Source organism: Ipomoea triloba, chromosome 2, assembly GCF_003576645.1.
Source record: "Ipomoea triloba cultivar NCNSP0323 chromosome 2, ASM357664v1".
In the NCBI taxonomy this organism is placed as follows: Eukaryota; Viridiplantae; Streptophyta; class Magnoliopsida; order Solanales; family Convolvulaceae; genus Ipomoea; species Ipomoea triloba.
The window spans coordinates 9475543-9496434 of NC_044917.1; the positions used below are offsets into that span (position 1 = coordinate 9475543).

Here is a 20892-nt window from a genome sequence, read left to right on the forward strand (position 1 = left end):
TAACTTCACTGTAGACAACAAGAAGAAACAATACTGAGATTCAAAAGCTGAAGCGCTCGATCAAAAGAGAGTTAATCAGAGAGGTTGAGAGAGAAGGAAAGAACAAACAAGGCATAAATAAATGAAAATGCAGTTTACTGTATAAAATCTAACTCAGGATAATCAACTGAGCAGAACTGTAGGGAATATTTCAAGAATATCAGATAAAAGGACCATACCATTTGTTTCTTTATGAGTTTATCTCTTTCATTCTCAGACATTTCAGCAATTTTTAGTATTGAACTCTCAAGTACAGTTGATCCCTTCTCCCTCTCAGGGTTTTTACTGCAGTGTAATGCCATGCAAACAGAGAAGATTTGGACAAAATGATTCCTAACTATGGCAGGAGGAGGCAGACGAACTATCTGCATGAGAGAGAAAGAAAGAGAACAGATAAAGTACGCATCAGCAATAAAGTAATGAACAAAATGCTGAAAATTATAAACTTATAAAACTCATCAGTTGCAAGAAATCATAATGGTGAATTAGTGATCAAATAGCACTGCCATTATGGAAAATAATAATAATAATAATAATAATAATAACAACAATGTTGAAAGCTCACAGGATGGTGTATTCAATATGTTCTATATTACACTCTACATACAATCTGTTCTGCATACAACATATATATATGCAAAGAGAAAGGAAAACAACAAAAAAACTGGACTGGGCTGCCCAAGACTCTCCACAGCTCAAGGATACACAGCTCAATACTACACAATGCTCAATGACACAATGCTCAAGGAGAAATACTATTCTAACACTCCCCCTCAAGTTGGAGCATATATATCAAACATGCCCAACTTGTTACAAATATATTCAACCCTGTCTCTGCCGAGCCCTTTAGTGAATAAATCAGCCAGTTGATGGTTGCTACGAACATGAGCCATAGAAAGTAATCCTTGTTGAATCTTTTCGCGCACAAAATGACAATCTACCTCAATATGCTTGGTCCTCTCATGAAACACCGGATTATTCGAAATGTGTATAGCCGCTTGATTATCACACCACAGGCGTATGGGCTTCATCACTTCCACACCAACCTCCTTCAAAAGATTGTGCACCCAAGTTATCTCACACGTCACATGAGCCATTGCCCTATACTCGGATTCTGCACTAGATCGAGCCACAACAGTTTGTTTCTTGCTTTTCCAAGAGACCAAATTACCTCCTAGAAACACACAATATCCTGTCGTAGACCTCCTATCACTCAATGATCCTGCCCAATCAACATCAGAAAACGCCTCAACATTCATATGTTCATGGTCAGCGTCATCAGAAAACGCCTCAACATTCATATGTTCATGGTCAGCGTATAGAATACCTTTTCCAGGCGCATTCTTGAGATATTTTACAATTCGAACTGCTGCATCAGGCGCATTCTTGAGATATTTTACAATTCGAACTGCTGCATCCGGCGCATTCTTGAGATATTTTACAATTCGAACTGCTGCATCCCAATGAGTTTGCGTAGGTGCTTGTAAGAACTGACTTACTACACTTACTGGAAAGGTAATATCCGGACGTGTAATGGTGAGATAGTTCAATTTCCCTACTAACCTCCTATATCTCTCGGGAGAATCAAGGGCCTCCCCCTCACCATCTATAAGTCTAACACCTTGCTCCATAGGTGTCTCGCATGGTTTTGATCCCAATAATCCAGTATCATCAAGCAAATCTAACACATACTTTCTTTGGGAAAGAAATATTCCTTTTCGAGAACGGGCAACTTCGATCCCTAGAAAATACTTCAACACTCCCAAATCTTTCGTGTGAAACTTTTTCTTGAGAAAAGATTTAAGGGCTTCAATCCCTTTTGTATCACTACCTGTGATCACTATGTCATCAACATAAATAATTAAGAGAATGCATCCAACATTTGTATGCTTGAAAAAGACAGTATGATCACACACACTTCTCTGCATCCCAAACTCAGTAATTACACTACTAAACCTCCCAAACCAAGCTCGCGGAGATTGCTTTAAGCCATATAGAGATTTCTTCAGTTTACACACTTTCCCAGACTCCCCCTGAGCAACAAATCCAGGAGGTTGCTCCATATAAACTTCTTCCACCAAATCACCATGCAAAAAGGCATTTTTGACATCTAACTGATATAGAGGCCAATGATTAGAAGCAGCTAAGGAAATAAAGATACGGACAGAAGCTAACTTAGCTACAGGGGAGAAAGTTTCTGTATAATCAACACCATATGTCTGTGCATACCCTTTTGCTACTAGACGAGCTTTAAGTCTTGCCACCGTCCCATCAGGGTTCATTTTCACAACATAAACCCACTTGCAACCAATTGCAGTCTTATCGGTCGGGAGAGGTACCAAATCCCAAGTCTGATTATCTTCAAGAGCAGCCATTTCCTCTTCCATCGCATGTCTCCACCCATTATGAGCTATAGCCTGACTCAAAGTGTTTGGAACTGACACTGAATCTAATCGTGATACAAAGGTGCGAGATGAGGCTGGCAAATGATTATAAGACATAAAAGAGGAAATAGGGTGTTGACAATGGCGGTTACCTTTACGGAGGGCAATCGGAAGATCAGGATCATTTGACGTAGGTTGTGGTAGGGGAGGAGTATTTACCTGTGCAACTATCCCATATCCCGGGGTCGCCTAGAATACACGTGAGTAACGGGGGGTCTGGAAATAGATTCTACAGGAATAGTGATGGTATAGGTAAGGAAATCATCTTCTATTATTGGAGACCTACCCCCGAAAATATTATCAGAGAACACAGTTTCCTCAAAAAAGGTGACATCAGCTGAAACCAAATACCTACCCAAATCAGGAGAGTAACACCTATACCCTTTCTGTGTCCTAGAATATCCCAAGAAGATACATTTAAGGGATTTTGGATCAAGTTTTCCCTTTTGTGGACGGACATCCTGTACAAAACACGTACAACCAAAAACCTTAGGGATAAGGAAAACAAAGGCTTGGATGGACACACAATTGAATATGGGATTTGACCATTAAGTACGGAAGAAGGCATCCTGTTAATGAAGAAACAAGCTGTGTGAACAGCATCTGCCCAAAACACTTTAGGTACTTTCATTTGGAATAAAAGGGCACGGGCAATTTCCAACAAATGGCGGTTCTTTCTTTCTGCAACACCATTTTGTTGGGGGGTGTAACTACACGAAGTTTGATGTAGGATACTATTTTGACTCATAAAGCTGGAAAAAGACTTAAGGAAATATTCTTGAGCATTATCACTTCTCAAACACTGTATGGTCTTATTAAATTGAGTTTTAATTTCAGCACAAAAACTTTGAAAGACATCAAACAATTCATCCCTAGATTTCATGAGATATAACCAAGTACATCTCGAAAAGTCATCAACAAAGGTTACAAAATATCGGAAACCATTTTTGGACGTAACCCGACATGGACCCCAAACATCAGAATGGATTAACTCAAACAAGGAGTCTACTCTATTATTTGCCCTAGGAATGTAGGAAGTACGATGATGTTTTGCAAGCTCACATGACTCACATTGCAAAATAGTTAAGGACTCTAAACTAGGACACATCTTCTTCAACGTTGATAAAGACGGATGACCATACTGACAGTGCAACTGAAACGGGGAAACATTGCTCACCAAACCTGTAGATCTGTTTTCGGGTGAAAATTGCTCTAAGACATACAGACCGCCAACCTCCTTCCCCTTACCAATAATCCTCTGCGTCAAAAGATCCTGGAACAGACAGTAACCAGGAAAAAACATAACAGAACAATTCAGGTCACGAGTTATTTGACTAACAGAAAGCAAATTGAAAGGAAACTTTGGAAGATATAACACAGAAGAAAGGGGTAACGAGGAAGTTGCAGTGGCACTACCTTTACCTAAAACAGTGGCTACAGACCCATCTGCTAGAGTAACGGTGTAACCAGAAGTGATGGGTAGATATGTAGAAAGAATATTGGAGTAACCAGAAGTGATGGGTAGATATGTAGAAAGAATATTGGAGTTACCTGTCATATGCTCTAGATATGTAGAAAGAATATTGGAGTTACCTGTCATATGCTCAGAAGCTCCAGAGTCAATGACCCATTGTCGAGATGCAGAAGAGACACAAGCAACTAGATTACCTGTTTGGATAAAAGTTGCAGAGGAAGACGCTTGATTGGATGGAGACTGCGAGGAAAAGGAAAGTTTCATCTGGTTGAATTTAGCAAACTCCTCATCTGTCATTACTCCCTTATGACCTTCTGACATGGAAGCCATATTAGCAGCCACTTGTTGTCTTGGCGGCTTAGGACACTGGTTTCGAAAGTGTCCTGGATCTCCACAGTTAAAACAAACTCGTGGTCCTCCACGTCCACCACGACCTCTAAAAAATCCCCCTCGTCCTCTAAAGTGGTTATTACCTCCTCCTCTATAGCCATAATTCTCACCAGTATTTCCTCCTTGTGATATAAGGACATTTCTTTCCTGGAGCTCGTTTGAATCATTATTTCCCGATGCATTCTGTAGCATGGAAAATACCTGATCCAAAGACTCTAAGTCCTTATTCCCCAATAGTTGAGACCTAAGGACATCATATTCTTTATCTAGGCCAGAAATCCAACTAAAAACAAGTAATTTGTCACGTTGCTTTTTCATTTCATCCACATCATTTGTTATGGGCATAGCAGCACACAAAGCAACACATACACTTTTAAAGTCATAGTAATAATCTCTAAGCTCACGTCCTTTCTGACTAGAACGATAAACTTCTTGAGATAATTGATATAACTTTCTCAAATTACTTGTTCCACTAAACCATTTGTTCACTAACTCCCACACCTCCTTTACAGTTTGGCAATGTTGCATGGACAAAATAATTTTCCTATCGATGCAATTAATTATGCGTGACAGTAAAGCCTTATCAGTATTTTTCCATTCCACAGCTAAAGTATTATCAGTAGGACATTCTTTTTCTAGGTGGTCTCCCTTTCCCATACCATCTAAATTCACTTTAATCAAAAATCTCCATTCAGAAAAATTAGACCCATCCGAGGCCAAAATTACATCAACTAATTTAGATGGTGTAGAAATAACAGTGATATTCCTTTCTTGTGCCATTTTAACTCCACCCAACAGATTCAACACAAATACTGAACTTCACCAAATAAAGGGTTCTGCTGTCCGTACCTCTTTTCACCAAAAAGAAATTGCAAACTTTCAACACCTCCTACCTCCCTGGACTCAGCACGACGAGGCGATTCTGGGAATATAAAATCCGTCCGGCGACGTCGCCGGAAACAGCCTCACGCGCCGGCGCGTGGCGGCGGAGCTGCTCGGCGGTGGTGGCGCGTGAAGGCGCGTGGCTTCTCCGGCGGCGGCGCGGCTTCTCCACCGGTGTCGTTTGGCGGCGACGACGACGACCCAAGCTGATCTGAGCTTGTTCTCCACCTCCAAAGCCTTTACCTGCTCCTTTCCCTCGTGCGGCAGTTTGGGAACGAAGCTACTGTCCGACTCTGCTGCAGACAGTGTTTCACTCTCCTCTCACTCTGATACCATGTTGAAAGCTCACAGGATAGTGTATTCAATATGTTCTATATTACACTCTACATACAATCTGTTCTGCATACAACATATATATATGCAAAGAGAAAGGAAAACAACAAAAAAACTGGACTGGGCTGCCCAAGACTCTCCACAGCTCAAGGATACACAGCTCAATACTACACAATGCTCAATGACACAATGCTCAAGGAGAAATACTATTCTAACAAACAACAACAACAACAACAACAAAAAAACAACAATTCCACTAGGTTTCAAGATCCACATATTCCCTACTATCTTTAACAACTCTGATACCATGTTGAAAGCTCACAGGATAGTGTATTCAATATGTTCTATATTACACTCTACATACAATCTGTTCTGCATACAACATATATATATGCAAAGAGAAAGGAAAACAACAAAAAAACTGGACTGGGCTGCCCAAGACTCTCCACAGCTCAAGGATACACAGCTCAATACTACACAATGCTCAATGACACAATGCTCAAGGAGAAATACTATTCTAACAAACAACAACAACAACAACAACAAAAAAACAACAATTCCACTAGGTTTCAAGATCCACATATTCCCTACTATCTTTAACAGTCAGAATAGGTCGCCAGGTCTCGCTGCTCAACCCTTCCCCCAGGCCCTCAGAGTGCCACGAGTTTTTCAAAGAGGAAAAGATAACAGTAGAAACAACAAGAACTCTACCTTGACAATCCAATTCAAGTTGGAGACATCCCCATGTAAGATCAAAGCTGGAAGAAGCCAATGGCAGCAATAATGAATGAAAGTAGTGGGCTCTGCATCCAAAACAAAGAGATCCCTCACCTGGAGTAGACAATTAGTTGACTAAGAACAGATTATCTACGAGCATTTGGAAACACAAAATTCAGAAAAGACCCAGTACCTCAACAAGTGCTGCTAAACTTACACCACAATAAACCCAGCAGAAGAGGATTGGCCCAACAAGTTCCTCCAGATACTGCCAAATGTCAATTCAACTCCATAAAAAAATTATTTTTAAAAATTGCACACAACCCAGACTTGCAGTATTCAATCTCTCATGAAAAGCAATAATCAAGCAAATAACCAAGAGGATAGTTTCTATAACCTTTGCCCTGGAAGTATAGTACAGTTGCTTTGACAAATTATCAAGCACAGAACTGATAAGTTCCCTGAAACAAGAGCGCATTGCTAAGAAAAATACAGCAGCTAAGGAAAAGCCAGCCAGATGACAATTACATTACCTTTGAGAAGGATCGATAGCAGCAATTACACATATCACAAAAACAGCCTGCAATATGCAATTCAAACAGCACAAATAGTAAATGCAAGCAAAACCAAAAGCCAAATAATTAGGGAAAGGGAAAATGTAAAGGTAGATATGAGGAAAGATATACATAGTACGTAGTATTAAAGAATACAGAAAGCTATCACATTTAAATTATTGAACATCCAGCAAAACTAACATTGAATTTCAATCCACGCATCTAGCTAACTGATTGTCCTTTTATCTTTTAGCAAAGCTATACTATTTTTTATATATTAGTGGGCCAAAACTTCAGAATCTCTGAAACCAAGAATTATGAATCAGAAGCATGTGGAAAAAATACCTCCAGCTCTATTTTCTCACTTTGCAGCACAAGATGCATCAGAGTTATAATTGTTGTTTCCAGGATTTGATGAGGCTGAGGTCCTGCAGCTAAAACGTCATTTGCAGTCACTAGTCTCTCTCTTGAACAACTCACAAGTTTCACGCCAAAATTTGAACTGCAACAGGAAATTTATGTACTTAAGAGGTTTAAGATGTGTCAAAAAAAAGTGAACAAAGAATTAATTATAAACAGAGGATCACCAAAAGGATAACAAAATAAATAAAAATAGAAATATTTATTAAGCAAGAATTTTGAATTTCCAGAACTAGGTTAGCATAGACGGCCATGGCTGTCTGGGGACGGCCCTGGACAACCATGGCTGTCTGGAATGAGGGCGGCAGCCCCTCGTTCCAGATATCTGGAAGACGGCCATAGCCATCATTCTTTGACAGCCGTGGCTGTCCTCGTTGGACAGCCATGAAGAGGCAGCCACCGGCTGCTCTCCCCGGACAGCCGTGGCTGTACTCTCTTTTCTTTTCTTTTTTCTCCGTTTATAATTAAATTAAAAAAAATTAAATAAAAATAAAAAATATTTTTAAATGACATGTGTCAAGCCTGGAAAGAATTACAATAATAATAATTAATACTTAGGGTAGAGGTCTACCATATGTCCCGGAAAAGTTCAAAATGGCCATCCCATGTTTGGAAAAGGACACCAATCCGTTGGGCAAGGAAGAACCTAACTCGATAATCATTATCACGAAGCATTAGCAGCAGCTTTTCAATCAAGGACTGCACAAGTTTACAAAAGAAATCATCTATCAAAATTGTTTTTCTAAATAAATAATTAAATTAAAAAGGAAAACAAGTTATACTTCCTTCAAATACTTTTATTAACTCAAAATTGATAATAACCTGACCAACTTGAGGATCTAACAATATGAAATTACAAATGCAGTCAATTTGCTTAGTGCGGCCACGCCAGTGGAAGGAATCATTTTCTGTCATTTTGCTAACTAATTCCCGAAGAGAGATCATGCCCTGCAAGCACAATCGAAGACAGTATTTATTTACATAAAATGTTTTCAAATGCATAAAGAGCAGCAAAGTCTTAATTAGATGGAGTCATGGAAACTAGTTTGGGCTGGAACTGGTTGCTCTAGCATCAGGACTACACCAATCCAGAAACTGGATCTAGTCTGAAGGTCCAAGACCAATGAAACAAAATGGGCTAGCCCAGGACCAACCCGAACAGAGACCAATTCAGGTCTCAGGACCAGTTACCAAACTAGTTCTGAGCATGCCAATCAATTCTCTAATTCTTTCTCTAGTCTCTTTCAATTCTCTATCAATTTCATTTATGTTGGCCAACAAGCCCAACATTACAAATTGCTATAACAGGAGTTCCAAATTCCATATTGAAGTTAGAAGATATATCATTTTGGAAAGAAATCAAAGAATAGAGGAGCTACATGGGTATTTGAACAAATAGGCCTAAAACTTTGCATTCCCAACACCCCCTCTCAAGCTGGAACATAGATGTTGACCACGCCTAACTTATGACACACACAGTAAAATATCTAGTATTGTTAAACAAGAGGCTTGGTACACTGTTTGCAGAAATGGTGACAATCTTCACATTCTTCGGTCATTCACAACCATTTCATCCCCAATCACTACATGCCCCTCTAGAACTATGGCCTCCATGTCTACCTCCATAATATCTACTACAAATATTACCCTATGAGAAAAGAAGAATGAATCTATTGATAATATCTCCCTGGAAATGCGATATCCTTAGGTGTTGAAAACTCTTGAGAACAAATCTGAAAAGAACTCTAAATACTAGCCAACCAATAACTAAGATCTAAATACATGATACTCCTTCTGTAAGCATAGATCCAGCTAAATAATAGTAACTTCTCAACTCCAGTCTTCATTTTTCCCACATCTTGAAACACACATAGCAGCACATAGCCACATAATAACCCATAACATGGTGTTATCCCTTCTGACAAGGATGATGAACCTCTTATGAGTCGTGGCGGATGGCATAGCTTATTCAAATTACTAAAGCTTGAGGTCCTCTCACGAAACAAATGCGATACCTCATTTAGAATATTACCTTCCTACTAACGCAATTCACAACCCAAGAAAATAGTAATTTATCCCCATCCAAGTATCCAACCAAACTAATGCAACCTTATTATGAATTGGACATGTCTCAGTAAAATGCTCCTCCTTTCTTAAGCCACACACATTCACTATTACCAAGATTTTCTGTTTTCCAAAGTTTGACCTATCAGCCTATTGCAATCTCTTATGTCTATCAATTTAGAGTGCATAAAAACAGTCGCCAGACTTTTCACTTCAGTTGTAATAGTTGCTTGTCACAGATTATTTTTCAACTACCCAAAGTTCAAAGATTTTCACCTACCAAAAATTCACAAAAATCACTCAGGGAACAGAAACAGAGAGTACTCAACTATCCACAAATAGACTATAATGCTTCTCAGTACACTACTACAGTTGGTATGCAGGCACGCAGCACTAGTAAATAATAGTGAACACTTGCCCAAATAACTAAATCACAAATTCAACCACTAACGCAGCATAATCATCACACAACTCACTGATGGGTATCACTTATGTGTGTGTAATGAGTCCTTTTAGGAATGTCAACGGGGTGGGGCGGGGGACATATCCCCTGTCCTCGCCCCCGACATTCTCCCCCATTCCCCGTCCCAGCCCCCATCCCCGCTGAGGACGGAAAATAATCCCCATCCCCATCCCCATCCCCACAGGGATCAACCAGGTGCTGGGATTCCCCAACCTGGCAAAAGTTAAAGATTTTATGTTCTATTTTATTTTTATTTTTATTTTTTCCTTTGGAAAGAATTATGAATTTATCACAACCTCATTTCTTTAACTTCAACCACTAGCTAAAATTAATACCCCATTCTCACCATTTTTAAAAAAATCATCTTTTATTGGTTAATGTTCTCACATGTGACATGTCCTCTATATACATACAGTCATACACACACATATATATAAACAAATAAATATAAATATATATACACACACACACACACACCTGTTCTGCTACCTTCTCCCTTAAACATGAAGCATCACTGTTATCCTTTGCCACTGTGTCCAAAGACAACAGACTTTGCAGCAAAGTGCAGATGGAAGCTAGTATACTCAGGCTTGGGAGTTTGACATCTGCCTGCATGTCTACAACAACACTCATTGATGCAACCTGTGGGGATAATAGTCAAAACAACAATTAAAATCTCATAATAGAAGTAACTTCACAGCCTAATTTCTTAACAAACAATAACCAGTATGAAAGAACCAGATTACCAATTCTAAAAACTTCCTTGATGAAGACCAGTGAGCATGTTGACAAAGACTCTGTATAATCTTCTCCCGCACCTAAAAACATACTTTGAATATTACACTATATAGATGAAATTTACTTTTAATGATTTAAAAAAAGAAAAGAAAAAATCTTAGCTATGGACTAGTATACCCTTGGATCACTTTCTTTCTGCAATAGATCAAATAAGATGTCCCATGTAGCAACAGGCAAAATCACGAAAAATTTTGAAAGAAGTGATATGATTTCCATCCTTTGATGTACTGGTGAAACAGCTATTCCAGATGAAGCTTTCCCATCAAAAGTTACAATATCTGCATCCTTAGAACTGGTATCCATATCCAATTCCACGTCAATTATTACACTTTTCCTACTAATCAATGAGTGAGAATCTTGTACAGAACCAGAGGCAGTAATGCCAGGATGGTCTGGCTGAGGAAAAAGGTTCCCTCCACTATTAGTACATCCTTCATAAAGTTTAGCCAGAGTCTTCAGAAGTCTCTCAATAGATTGAATGATGGAAGTTTGTACATCATCAATGCCATTTCTATTGTGCAGTTCACCAAACAGTGGAGAGTGAAAAAAACTACTAAAAGAAACCATAATAGTCTCCATGCTATTAAAAATGGTAATTGATCCCAAATTACAACAAATAATGTCATCACAAGTCTTCTCCATAATAGAGATAGCATGATCCAAAAATTTCAACAGGTATTCGCCTAGATTGGAGAGGAAAGTCACATTTTCTGTTATCCTGCAAGAAGGAAGGAGCACATTATATAATGCAGGTAGAAATACTAGTATACCATTTACCATGGAACTGGAATTAGCATTATCCATAAAGCAAATGAGCACAACATTTTAGTGAAAGAGGGAACGAGATTGAAATTAAATGTCCCAAAAAGATGCAACAAACTTGTAATCTGCCACTTATGCATACGAACATTAACACTCATCAGTCATCACAAGTCACATGGAGAAGCTACTTTTATCCAACCATATAATATACGAGAAGAAAATAAATGGGATATCAAACAGAAAATTTGAGTCAGATGGAATTTATGGGAAACATCATAAAGGACAGCACAATTGTGCATTGGACAAAAAAGATATTCAAGCAAGGAAGTCCAAATAAATGTTCAGCATCCACAAGTATACATAAGACTTCACATGGTAAAAAGCAAAATATAAGGGCATAGTGAAACTTATTGAACCATGCAATATGTAAAATCTAATATAGCATAGACCCTGTAATATATGAGTTGTACATGAATTAGATAAAAGAGTGCAAATAAAGATTAAAATTGCAGGACATAGCAAAACTTATTGAACTATGGAGATATGTAGGATCCAGATATAGGACAGACCCTGTAATATATGAGTTGTACATGAAATTAGATAAAAGGGCACAAATAAATATGACATCTGACAGAAGCATCCCTTCAAACTCGTTATCATTCATTGCTTCCAAGATGTAATTTTGCATTTCATGACAAAGTGGATCTCTAACTTGTCGTGGAAGGCGTATACTTTGGTGGCATGGGGATTGAATGTCCTGAAATTTTTGACAAAATAGCAGCAGTTAATAACAGCTAGAATAGAACATAAAGTACTTTTACCAATAGAAGATAAAGAGAAAAGTAAACTATGTGCTTTCACCTTGTATCCAGATTCCTCACCAATCTTTGCAAGGACTTCAACAGAGCACTCAAAAAATTCATGTGGACTTCCATCCTCATATTCCTGAACCTATCACTTTCAGAAGTTCAGTATCTGAAGAAAATTATAAATCATCATTTAAAAGTGCTATAGCATGAATAGAAGGAACCCAAACTGAGGAATACCTTTGCTGTATCATTCGGAGCCTCAGGGACATAGTGTAACGGAGAAAGACAACCTTTTCTGGGCAAAGGAGAATAACCTACACAAAGTGCATATACAGCTGCTGGCAACATGGCAACCAATTGTTCATTCAGCACAAAGGATTCCTATAAATAAATAAGAATAAAATAAATAAATAAATAAATAAAGAATCTGTCAAATAGCATCAAATATGTTGATCCAATATACTTTCAGCAACATAGTATTCAAACAGTTAGAAATATACTTCATCAAAGGTTGATTTCCATTGTCACCCTTCAGTTGGAAATATAAATCAAAGTTAAGTGATATAGCATGTAATAATACAATCTAAAACAAAGTCAAACCTTAGAGAAAGGCAACGCCAAAACAGCCCTTAGAAGACTCTGTCGGAGATACAAAACATCTTTAAGGTCACTCTACACAGTACACAGAAAAAAAAAAGTCAAATATCAAACTTAGAAAAAAATGATGTGCATATCCCAAAATAAGTTCAGCAAAAAACTGCTTCTCAGCAGAAAAAGGAACAGTTGTTGCAGCTAGCATGCAAAAGAAGTACTGCATATAAAGAATATAAAGAAATGTCATAACCACATAATAAATATTTCCCCCAAAGATCTAAAGCACACAAGGCCAACGCTCAAAAATATAGCCAACTGGCTGTAAATCCCCACTAAGCTGCAACTTATCAAAACAAGAATAAAAACTCCATACTGAACCCCATATTAAGAGAGAATCTTAGAGAGCACCCAAAGCCTTTACAAAGACTCATACAAAAACACTACTTATGCACAGTAGAGGCTATACAAGAATAGAGTTTTCTCCCCATTCTGCGGACACTTAATATTAATGCATTGAGGAAAGAGCAATTAGGTATATAAACTTTGATATTTCAAATTTCAAAATATGTGTAATATATGAGTTTCAAATATAAGAATAGCACTTCCAAACATGTAAAACTGAACTGTTAGAAAAGTCTAAACTGAAAGGTGATCAAGGGATAAGATAACTCACTTGAGATCCTCTCCGCGAAAAATAGCATGAAATGAAGTATAAAACAGATCTGGAGAAAAGAAGCAAGCATAAATTGGATGGAAAACGGTACTTAAGAGAACAGTAACCCTATGAGGACATCTTGCCAAACATATACCACAAATTGTATGATATAACAAAATTCATTCATTTCAATAACAAAAATATTATGGAGTATGTAATAATCTAAGATTGGGCCAAGGTCACTCAACTGGGCTATAATGCACATGGGCCAACTCTTAACACTCCCCCTCAAATGGACAACCGGGTCATTTTGAATCTAACCGGTTGATCACTTGAAAGCTTGGATGCCACAAACAACCGGGTGAACACAAAGTGGACCGAACAGGCTCCAATACCATGTTATAATCTAAGATTGGGCCAAGGTCACTCAACTGGGCTATAATGCACAGGGGTCAAACCACACTAAAAGACTAATCCAATCAATTAGCTAGTCTAACCCATAGCCTTAAAAACCCATATATTCTCTCTTATTTTATCAATGTGGGACTAAATATAACAATAACTCAAACACAAATTAAAATCCACTATAACATAACTCTATAGGCTAACAATCACGTCCTTTTCCCTCTTTTCTAGATCTAAAAGCTAAAGCAAAATCAAAAAGGGGTAACCATATACATGTTAATATGCAATTTGTATAGAACTTGGCATGTCAAATGTGAATACATCCAAAAGTAAAACAAGCCAGAAATTTTCAAATCTGATTGCTGTGTTGCTAACTTCAGCGTTTTTTCTCTAAAGTATTGCTTAAAATAGCAAGTCAGTGTGTTTGGCTTTATCTCCTTTCCCAAATTTTTCCTGTGTCCAAAACAGTGCAAGCTCCCTGTTTCGTCAGATGTACGTATTTGCAAATTATATTTCAAGACATTTCTTTGTTTTATCTTGTGGCCAACAAACACTCAACTAACACTTACTCCTAATAAAGTTTAGGAATGCAAAGTTGCTAACATCCTATTATAAATTATAATTGAATAAAACATAACATTAATGAAAAATTAAATGTATCACCTGATTATGAAAGCAAAAGAAGAAAAACTCACGTTGATGGCAACCGTTTAAAGAACCGAAGATCCCATAAATCTTGGGGTACTATAAATGCATTTATTGTATCCTAAGACATGAAAGAAAAGAGTTCAGAAACCAACTCCAATACATGCTCAAGGAAGAAACAGGCAGTTATTCAATAAAGTTAGAAAGAACTTACACTGAGAATTATGTTACCAAGGAGCAGCAATGCAGCATCCACCTGCAAATCTCAACCCCAACCCCACCCAAAAAGTAATTTTAAAAAATAAAAATAAAAATAAAAATAGAAACTGTTAGAAAAGTGTTCACTTTAAGATGAAAGAGTTTCAACTGAAATCTACATTAAAATTTAAAACAAAGACAATATAATGTGCTTGAATTTTAAATGATGACAACACTGGTTGCACCTTCCAGTACAGCAGTACCTGAAAATAAAACCTATCAAATACGATTTTAAAAATATAATACACCCAGAACTTACAACTGCAGGGACAGTACTGAATGTAGGCAAGCCATGTATTAGACAGCTCCATACCATGTGCCAACTTTTGTCACACTGCAAAGTTTCAGGAAAAGTAAGTCGACAAATCTTTTTGTTGGTTTAAAATAGACAGTGCCATAAGTGCCCATAACACGTGCCAACTTTTCCTTCTGTATTCTTTTTTTTTATTGGTTTAAAAAAGAAAAATGAGAAGAAGGACCCAAGAAACTGAAAACGCATTGATACTAAAGAGTATTCATGTAACCATGAAATAGAAAACTTTCCCTTATGGTTGAAGTATTTACCTATTTGAAATAACCATCAATCTTCAAAAATTCTAATCATGCACATAATAATAAGAGAGTAGTTATACAAGTATACAACAAGTACATCCCAAACTACTGTGATTTCCCATGTGAGGCATCTACAATGAAAATTAGAATTTTCTAAATCATACTCAGACATGTTGCATTTACTTGGATTCTAGCTCAATATTGAGAATAAACCCAACAACAAACATTCTAGGAAAATATATTACAAGCAGATTACTAACATTAAGCATAGAAAGACCACAAGATTAAGCTGGGGCATTAGACAATGTAGGCCAATGAAATTCTTCTCATAATAAAGAGTAAATACCACATCCATGAAAGATGTAAAACAACGGTTGATGTTAACCAAAATGGGTGATGATAAGAAAGAAACAAAAACTGCCACTCAGATTGAAGAATTTTTTTTCTTATCTCAGATTCCTAACTAACTGTTTGACAATGGAGGGTGTTGAAGGGAGAAAGTGAGTAAATAAATTAAAACAATTAAAGGTAGTCAAACATGATAAATGTCTCATTTATTCTCTTTTAAATAAAGTCATGACTAAAGTGAGATGATCAAAACATGATTAAACAACCAAAACTTCAAAAGACCGTAGTAAAAAACAAAATTTATGGGATTTGGGACAAGGCATCATCTTTTCCAATGTGAAATTACTAAAAATTATGTGCATGATTAGATTTGTTTACAGAAAATGAAAGACAAAATATATTGGGACAACCGGACAAGGCATCATCTTTTCCAAAAAATTAAGGGAAAATTCTGAAATGAAAAAATAATTACTCCGTACAAAGAAAGTTCAACTCAATTTTATCTATACCAAACAGTAGTAATTTAATCACAAAACTAATTAGAATAACAAAGTGCCAGAAGAACAGAAATCCAGGCCCATTTCCAGTGAGAAATAACTCCAAGGTCGCAAAGATGTAGATAAGATTTTCATAATGTTTAGAAATATAGAAACCTTAGGGTCTAGCACTAAGTTTAGCCCATTATGTACCTATATATGAATGTATAACAGCATTAGAATGCATGCATCATAATACATTACAATATTATTAATATAATACACATTCTTTCATTGGTTTTTATATTTAAGCTTTCACCTTGCTGCTGGTGGTTATTTGCCCCCGGCCAGGGCTTGAATCCCTCAGTTTCAAAACGTAACTAAATAGAAATACATGGTATCAAACATCTTCTCTATGATCTTACCGTAAGGTCCCAAAAAAGATACCTTGTTTGCTTTAGGTGGCTGTGATAACATATCTGCGCCTGAAACAGGGAATAACAGCAAGCAAGAAAGTCCTTGAAGACTCCTATAAATGCAGAAAGGTCATCAAAAAAACGCAGAACATATCCTAAATTAAATAAATGTCATGAATGCCTTACCATACATACAACCAGCAGAGAAATAGACATCACACAACACTTCACTAATAAATTAAAAAATATTTAAATCTAAATTTTAATTAGCATTGCCTTGAAGAACACAAAGGCTGTACAAAGAGTGTACAGCAAAAGAATCCAATAACAAGACAAAACACAATGCAAGTTTGAATATATCCAAAAGGTCAATCAAAGAAAGAGCATTGAAAGGAGTTCTCCGTGAGCCCAAAAAAAACAACTATGCATAAGAAGACCTTGGCTTATTACCCTAAAGGTTGATCTGCCCATCAATGCAATGTTTATTTTTTTTCATTCTAAATAAGCCAAAATATGTCCCGACTGAACAGGTGAAGCCTAAATGTTTCATGGAAATAAGAAGTAAATACCGCAATGTCCATAGCAAACCATCATACATATGCTTGGTATTGGCATCATTCACTATCCTGCATAAAAAACAAATGTTATTGGAATAAACCACTTTACATATTAAGAGAATTTTCTGCAGTCTATGCATGGCATATACTGGAGCCAAAAAGATCAATCTAGAATTGAATTGTCAAATTACTCTAGCATCAATTTACACCTACAAAGCTCAAGGCATTCATAAAAGCACATACACCAAATTTAAGGCTGCATGGTGGCATCTGCAGATCATACAGGTATCAGACACTGACACTCCTCAGAATGCAATAATACACAATGCAAATTCAACATCCTACTTTTCATTTTATATTTCATCTGGACAAAATTGGGGTCAGAGTCATAAATGACTTGAACTAAATATTGATGACTACTGGATGTGAATTTGTCATTCCTTTGACAGACCATATTCATTCCACAATTATTTATTGTATTTCATCTAGATTTTTCTGGAATGTTCTGTTGCTGTGTACGATTGTTGATATAATAACAATGATAAGAATAATAATAATAATAATAATAATAATAATAATAATAATGACCATAATAAAAAACTGTGCCCCTAGAGTGTGATATCCCCTAGTCTTTTGTGAGTTTGTCAATAGCATAACTCGTGTCGGCATAACAATTACAGTAATAATTGCAGTACAAAACAGGTACCATCAAAGAGAAACACTATTTGTGCATTTATAGTGAATTAGTGAGAAAGTTACTACTCCACTATACCAACACTGACATGAGTAAAACATTAACAAGTCACTATCTAGTATCTACTGCAGATGCACTAAGATTATTTAGAGGAATCAAGTACTAAAGAAGGTATAGAAACTTTTAGCATGCCAATATTGTAACACAAGGGCATGCAGAAATTTGTAAAACATTCTAATACATTGCAATAGAAATATAGAATAATATTAATATATTTTAACCAGTAGGACAAAATTTATACTCAAACCTCAACATGTTATCAGAACAGACCTCTCAAAATTTGCACATATATTCTCAAGCCAATAGATGTAAACATCCCTCTTGATGCGGGTATAGTAATTATGTATGAGATAACAAAAAGCCGCATGCCTGTTGAAACACATCAATTGAGTTAATAATCAAAATATCAAGGTAAGTCATGTATAACGTTAATCAGTCCATTTCATAGAGTACGTTGGTCATTTCAGAAAGAATGTTGGTTATGCATAACATTAATCAGTCCATTTCAGAGAGTATGTTGGTCATTCACAAAATGTTTCTCTTATTATTGACAGTTGTAAAATCAAACACTCTAGTCCTATTTTTGTATATTGTTAATCACATTTTTTAGAATCAAAAGAAAAGATTCGAATAGGGAAAGAAAAGGCACAAGTGGTTAATAAATGATAATCAAGATACATCCTTTTGATTCAAATGATGTGGAGAAGTTCCAGAACAAAATACACTCTCAAATCCAAAAAATATATGGGTATAGGAGAGGGTAAACTCCTTCCTAAATGATCCTGCAATGCAGGTCCGGTGGGTGAGAGAATATGTCATTATGAAAAGCCTTGGGTATACAAACAGTTGACATAAGTCCATAACTCTTGCAGCAGCACCATTTACCAGTCATGCCACACCAGCAAAAGGAGTAAGCTTCAAGTAAACAAGAGAATTAACTCCAGAGTATAGATTGCAATACAACTACTTGAGAAGTCTATTCTCTTGGTGCAAAGAAGGGTGTATAAATGGGATGCAGGAATTCATAAACTTTTGGAATAGTGCTCAAATAGGCCACCAAACTACACGCAAAAATGCAATTGGGTTATTCAACTCTTTAAAAAAACTGCAATTGGGTACTTGAACAATCCAAAATCATCCAATTAAACCAAAGTTGACTTGTTCCTCTGGTTATTGCTGATGTGGTGGTCACCCATTAAAAATTTATTATTTTTAATTTATTTTAATAATTTTAAATAATATATATCATTTAAATTTTAAAAATAAAAAATAAAACCCACCCTTCCCCTATCTTCGTCTCCGGCCAAAGACAAAGATGGGGAGGAGGGTGGGGTTTTTTTATTTAAAATATTAAAAATAATATTTTTTAATGCGGTGACAGCCATGTCAGCGATAACCGGAAGACCAGGTCAATTTTGGTTTAATTGCATGATTTTTTACTGTTCACAGTTCTTTTTAGTTGGATGGCCTAATTGCATTTTCACTTGTAGTTCAGCGGGCTATTTGAGCATTATTCCTAAACTTTTTATATACCTCAAGTACAAGAATCATGGATTTCACAAGTTCATAGTGTACCATATCCCTTAGTTATGCTTTGGAAAACATTTATATGCCCTTCTTAGTGCTTCTCTACAAATAAAATATGATAATATGCCCTTTGTAATGCTCTTGGAAAAAGCTCTCTTCTACCTATCTTTCTCCTTTTTCAACCATTGTTTCTATTCACTACATATTTAGATGTATTCACAATACACAAATAGATTAGGACTATAGGCTAAAATACTATAAACATACCAAGACCACTTCCCACTCATAAGCCCCTCTTTTATCTGGACAACAGCATGTTCTCTTCTGGCTCGTTTTTCAGCTAATTGTGCCTTTGATGTATTTACACAAGCCTGAGCAAGATACCAAAAAAATCCAGTATTATATAGGCACCTCAACTTAATGAAAAAAAAAGCAAAAAAGGTTTTATGAAAATCACATCTTAGCAATTATTATGATACCAAAACATTGAAAAGCAGCACTCCACATTCAAAAAATCCATGATGTCCTCCATATAATAATAAATAAATTATTGAGATATTTAACATTAATATTATAGAACAAGAAAATCAATGAGTAAAAATAAGTGAAAAAGATAGCAATTATTACCCGACAAAAGACGAGGGCAGCAAGTTCCATGATACTGCACTGTGAGCTTGTCAAGGATTGGTATTTTTCATCCCTGATATTGTCTTTCCTAGGCACACGGAGCAAATAAGCAAGTGTTATAGAACTATAGAGTATAGACAGCACTCAGAGCATAAAACCAATATAATAAACAAACAACACTAACCGGGGGAAATTGTTGCACAAACTATTCATTTGGTCTAATTCCTTGCCCACAACGTCCAGAACTTGTTCTAGCAAAGCACCCCCATCAGTAGCACCTCTAGTCAAATTTAATTGTAGCCTCGCATAGAAAACAATTGAATCCTGCAAAGAAGGGAACAGTAAAAATCACATTAAGGAAACAGAGTAATGCATTACTATATGATATTCAATTGAAAACCTTTAAGCTTCGATCATGGGTTGTTGTCCAACAGCGGAACACAAACTGCTGCACTGCTTTATGGATTTCTAGGTATTTACAGCCCAAATTCGGCCCATCTATTAATAAATATGAGTTAATGCACTCTATTAGCTTGCGCGAAACCTTTCCCTCGTCCCTGAAAAGCATCAGCATATAGAGTACAGACAATAACTCCAATGTAAAACCACAAATTCAGGAGAAATAAAAACATTCATCTGCATAGAAAATAAAATGACAAGCACCTGAACATGTTCTACCTTATATGAGTAAAAAACACAGTAAAACCCACTATTATGTGCTCCCTAAGATCATCAGGAAAATCTCCAGGGGGATTTTCAAGAAGAGAATGAAGGGTCAGAATGCAGCGAAAAATCTCATCTTTGGGATTCAATTGACCATCAAGTTTCGCACTCAGGCTTGTTTGCACTTTTTCCATGTAGAATAGCACAAGACCTTGTCAATCAAAATAAAATAAAAATCAATATGGAAGAACCAACCTGAATTTTTT

The 20892-nt window shown here is 36.5% G+C and overlaps 1 protein-coding gene across 1 annotated transcript in view; it reads right to left on the reverse strand.

The window, feature by feature from the left end:
• The window catches only part of LOC116010243 (serine/threonine-protein kinase ATM), a 57862-nt gene that overhangs the window by 34858 nt on the left and 2112 nt on the right, over nt 1-20892 (reverse strand). The window contains exons 5-31 of the mRNA XM_031249564.1: nt 20642-20837; nt 20364-20520; nt 20148-20287; nt 19964-20051; nt 19604-19707; nt 18080-18178; nt 17068-17124; nt 16530-16611; nt 14966-15040; nt 14663-14704; nt 14499-14569; nt 13417-13465; nt 12750-12821; nt 12387-12530; nt 12202-12291; nt 11910-12097; nt 10696-11296; nt 10527-10598; nt 10258-10422; nt 8076-8201; nt 7825-7952; nt 7179-7335; nt 6813-6859; nt 6677-6740; nt 6473-6547; nt 6274-6393; nt 219-404 (exon numbers count right to left, since the gene is read on the reverse strand). Coding sequence (XP_031105424.1) covers nt 219-404; nt 6274-6393; nt 6473-6547; nt 6677-6740; nt 6813-6859; nt 7179-7335; nt 7825-7952; nt 8076-8201; nt 10258-10422; nt 10527-10598; nt 10696-11296; nt 11910-12097; nt 12202-12291; nt 12387-12530; nt 12750-12821; nt 13417-13465; nt 14499-14569; nt 14663-14704; nt 14966-15040; nt 16530-16611; nt 17068-17124; nt 18080-18178; nt 19604-19707; nt 19964-20051; nt 20148-20287; nt 20364-20520; nt 20642-20837 — 3395 coding nt within the window. The remainder of the gene's footprint in view (nt 1-218; nt 405-6273; nt 6394-6472; nt 6548-6676; nt 6741-6812; nt 6860-7178; nt 7336-7824; nt 7953-8075; nt 8202-10257; nt 10423-10526; nt 10599-10695; nt 11297-11909; nt 12098-12201; nt 12292-12386; nt 12531-12749; nt 12822-13416; nt 13466-14498; nt 14570-14662; nt 14705-14965; nt 15041-16529; nt 16612-17067; nt 17125-18079; nt 18179-19603; nt 19708-19963; nt 20052-20147; nt 20288-20363; nt 20521-20641; nt 20838-20892) is intronic.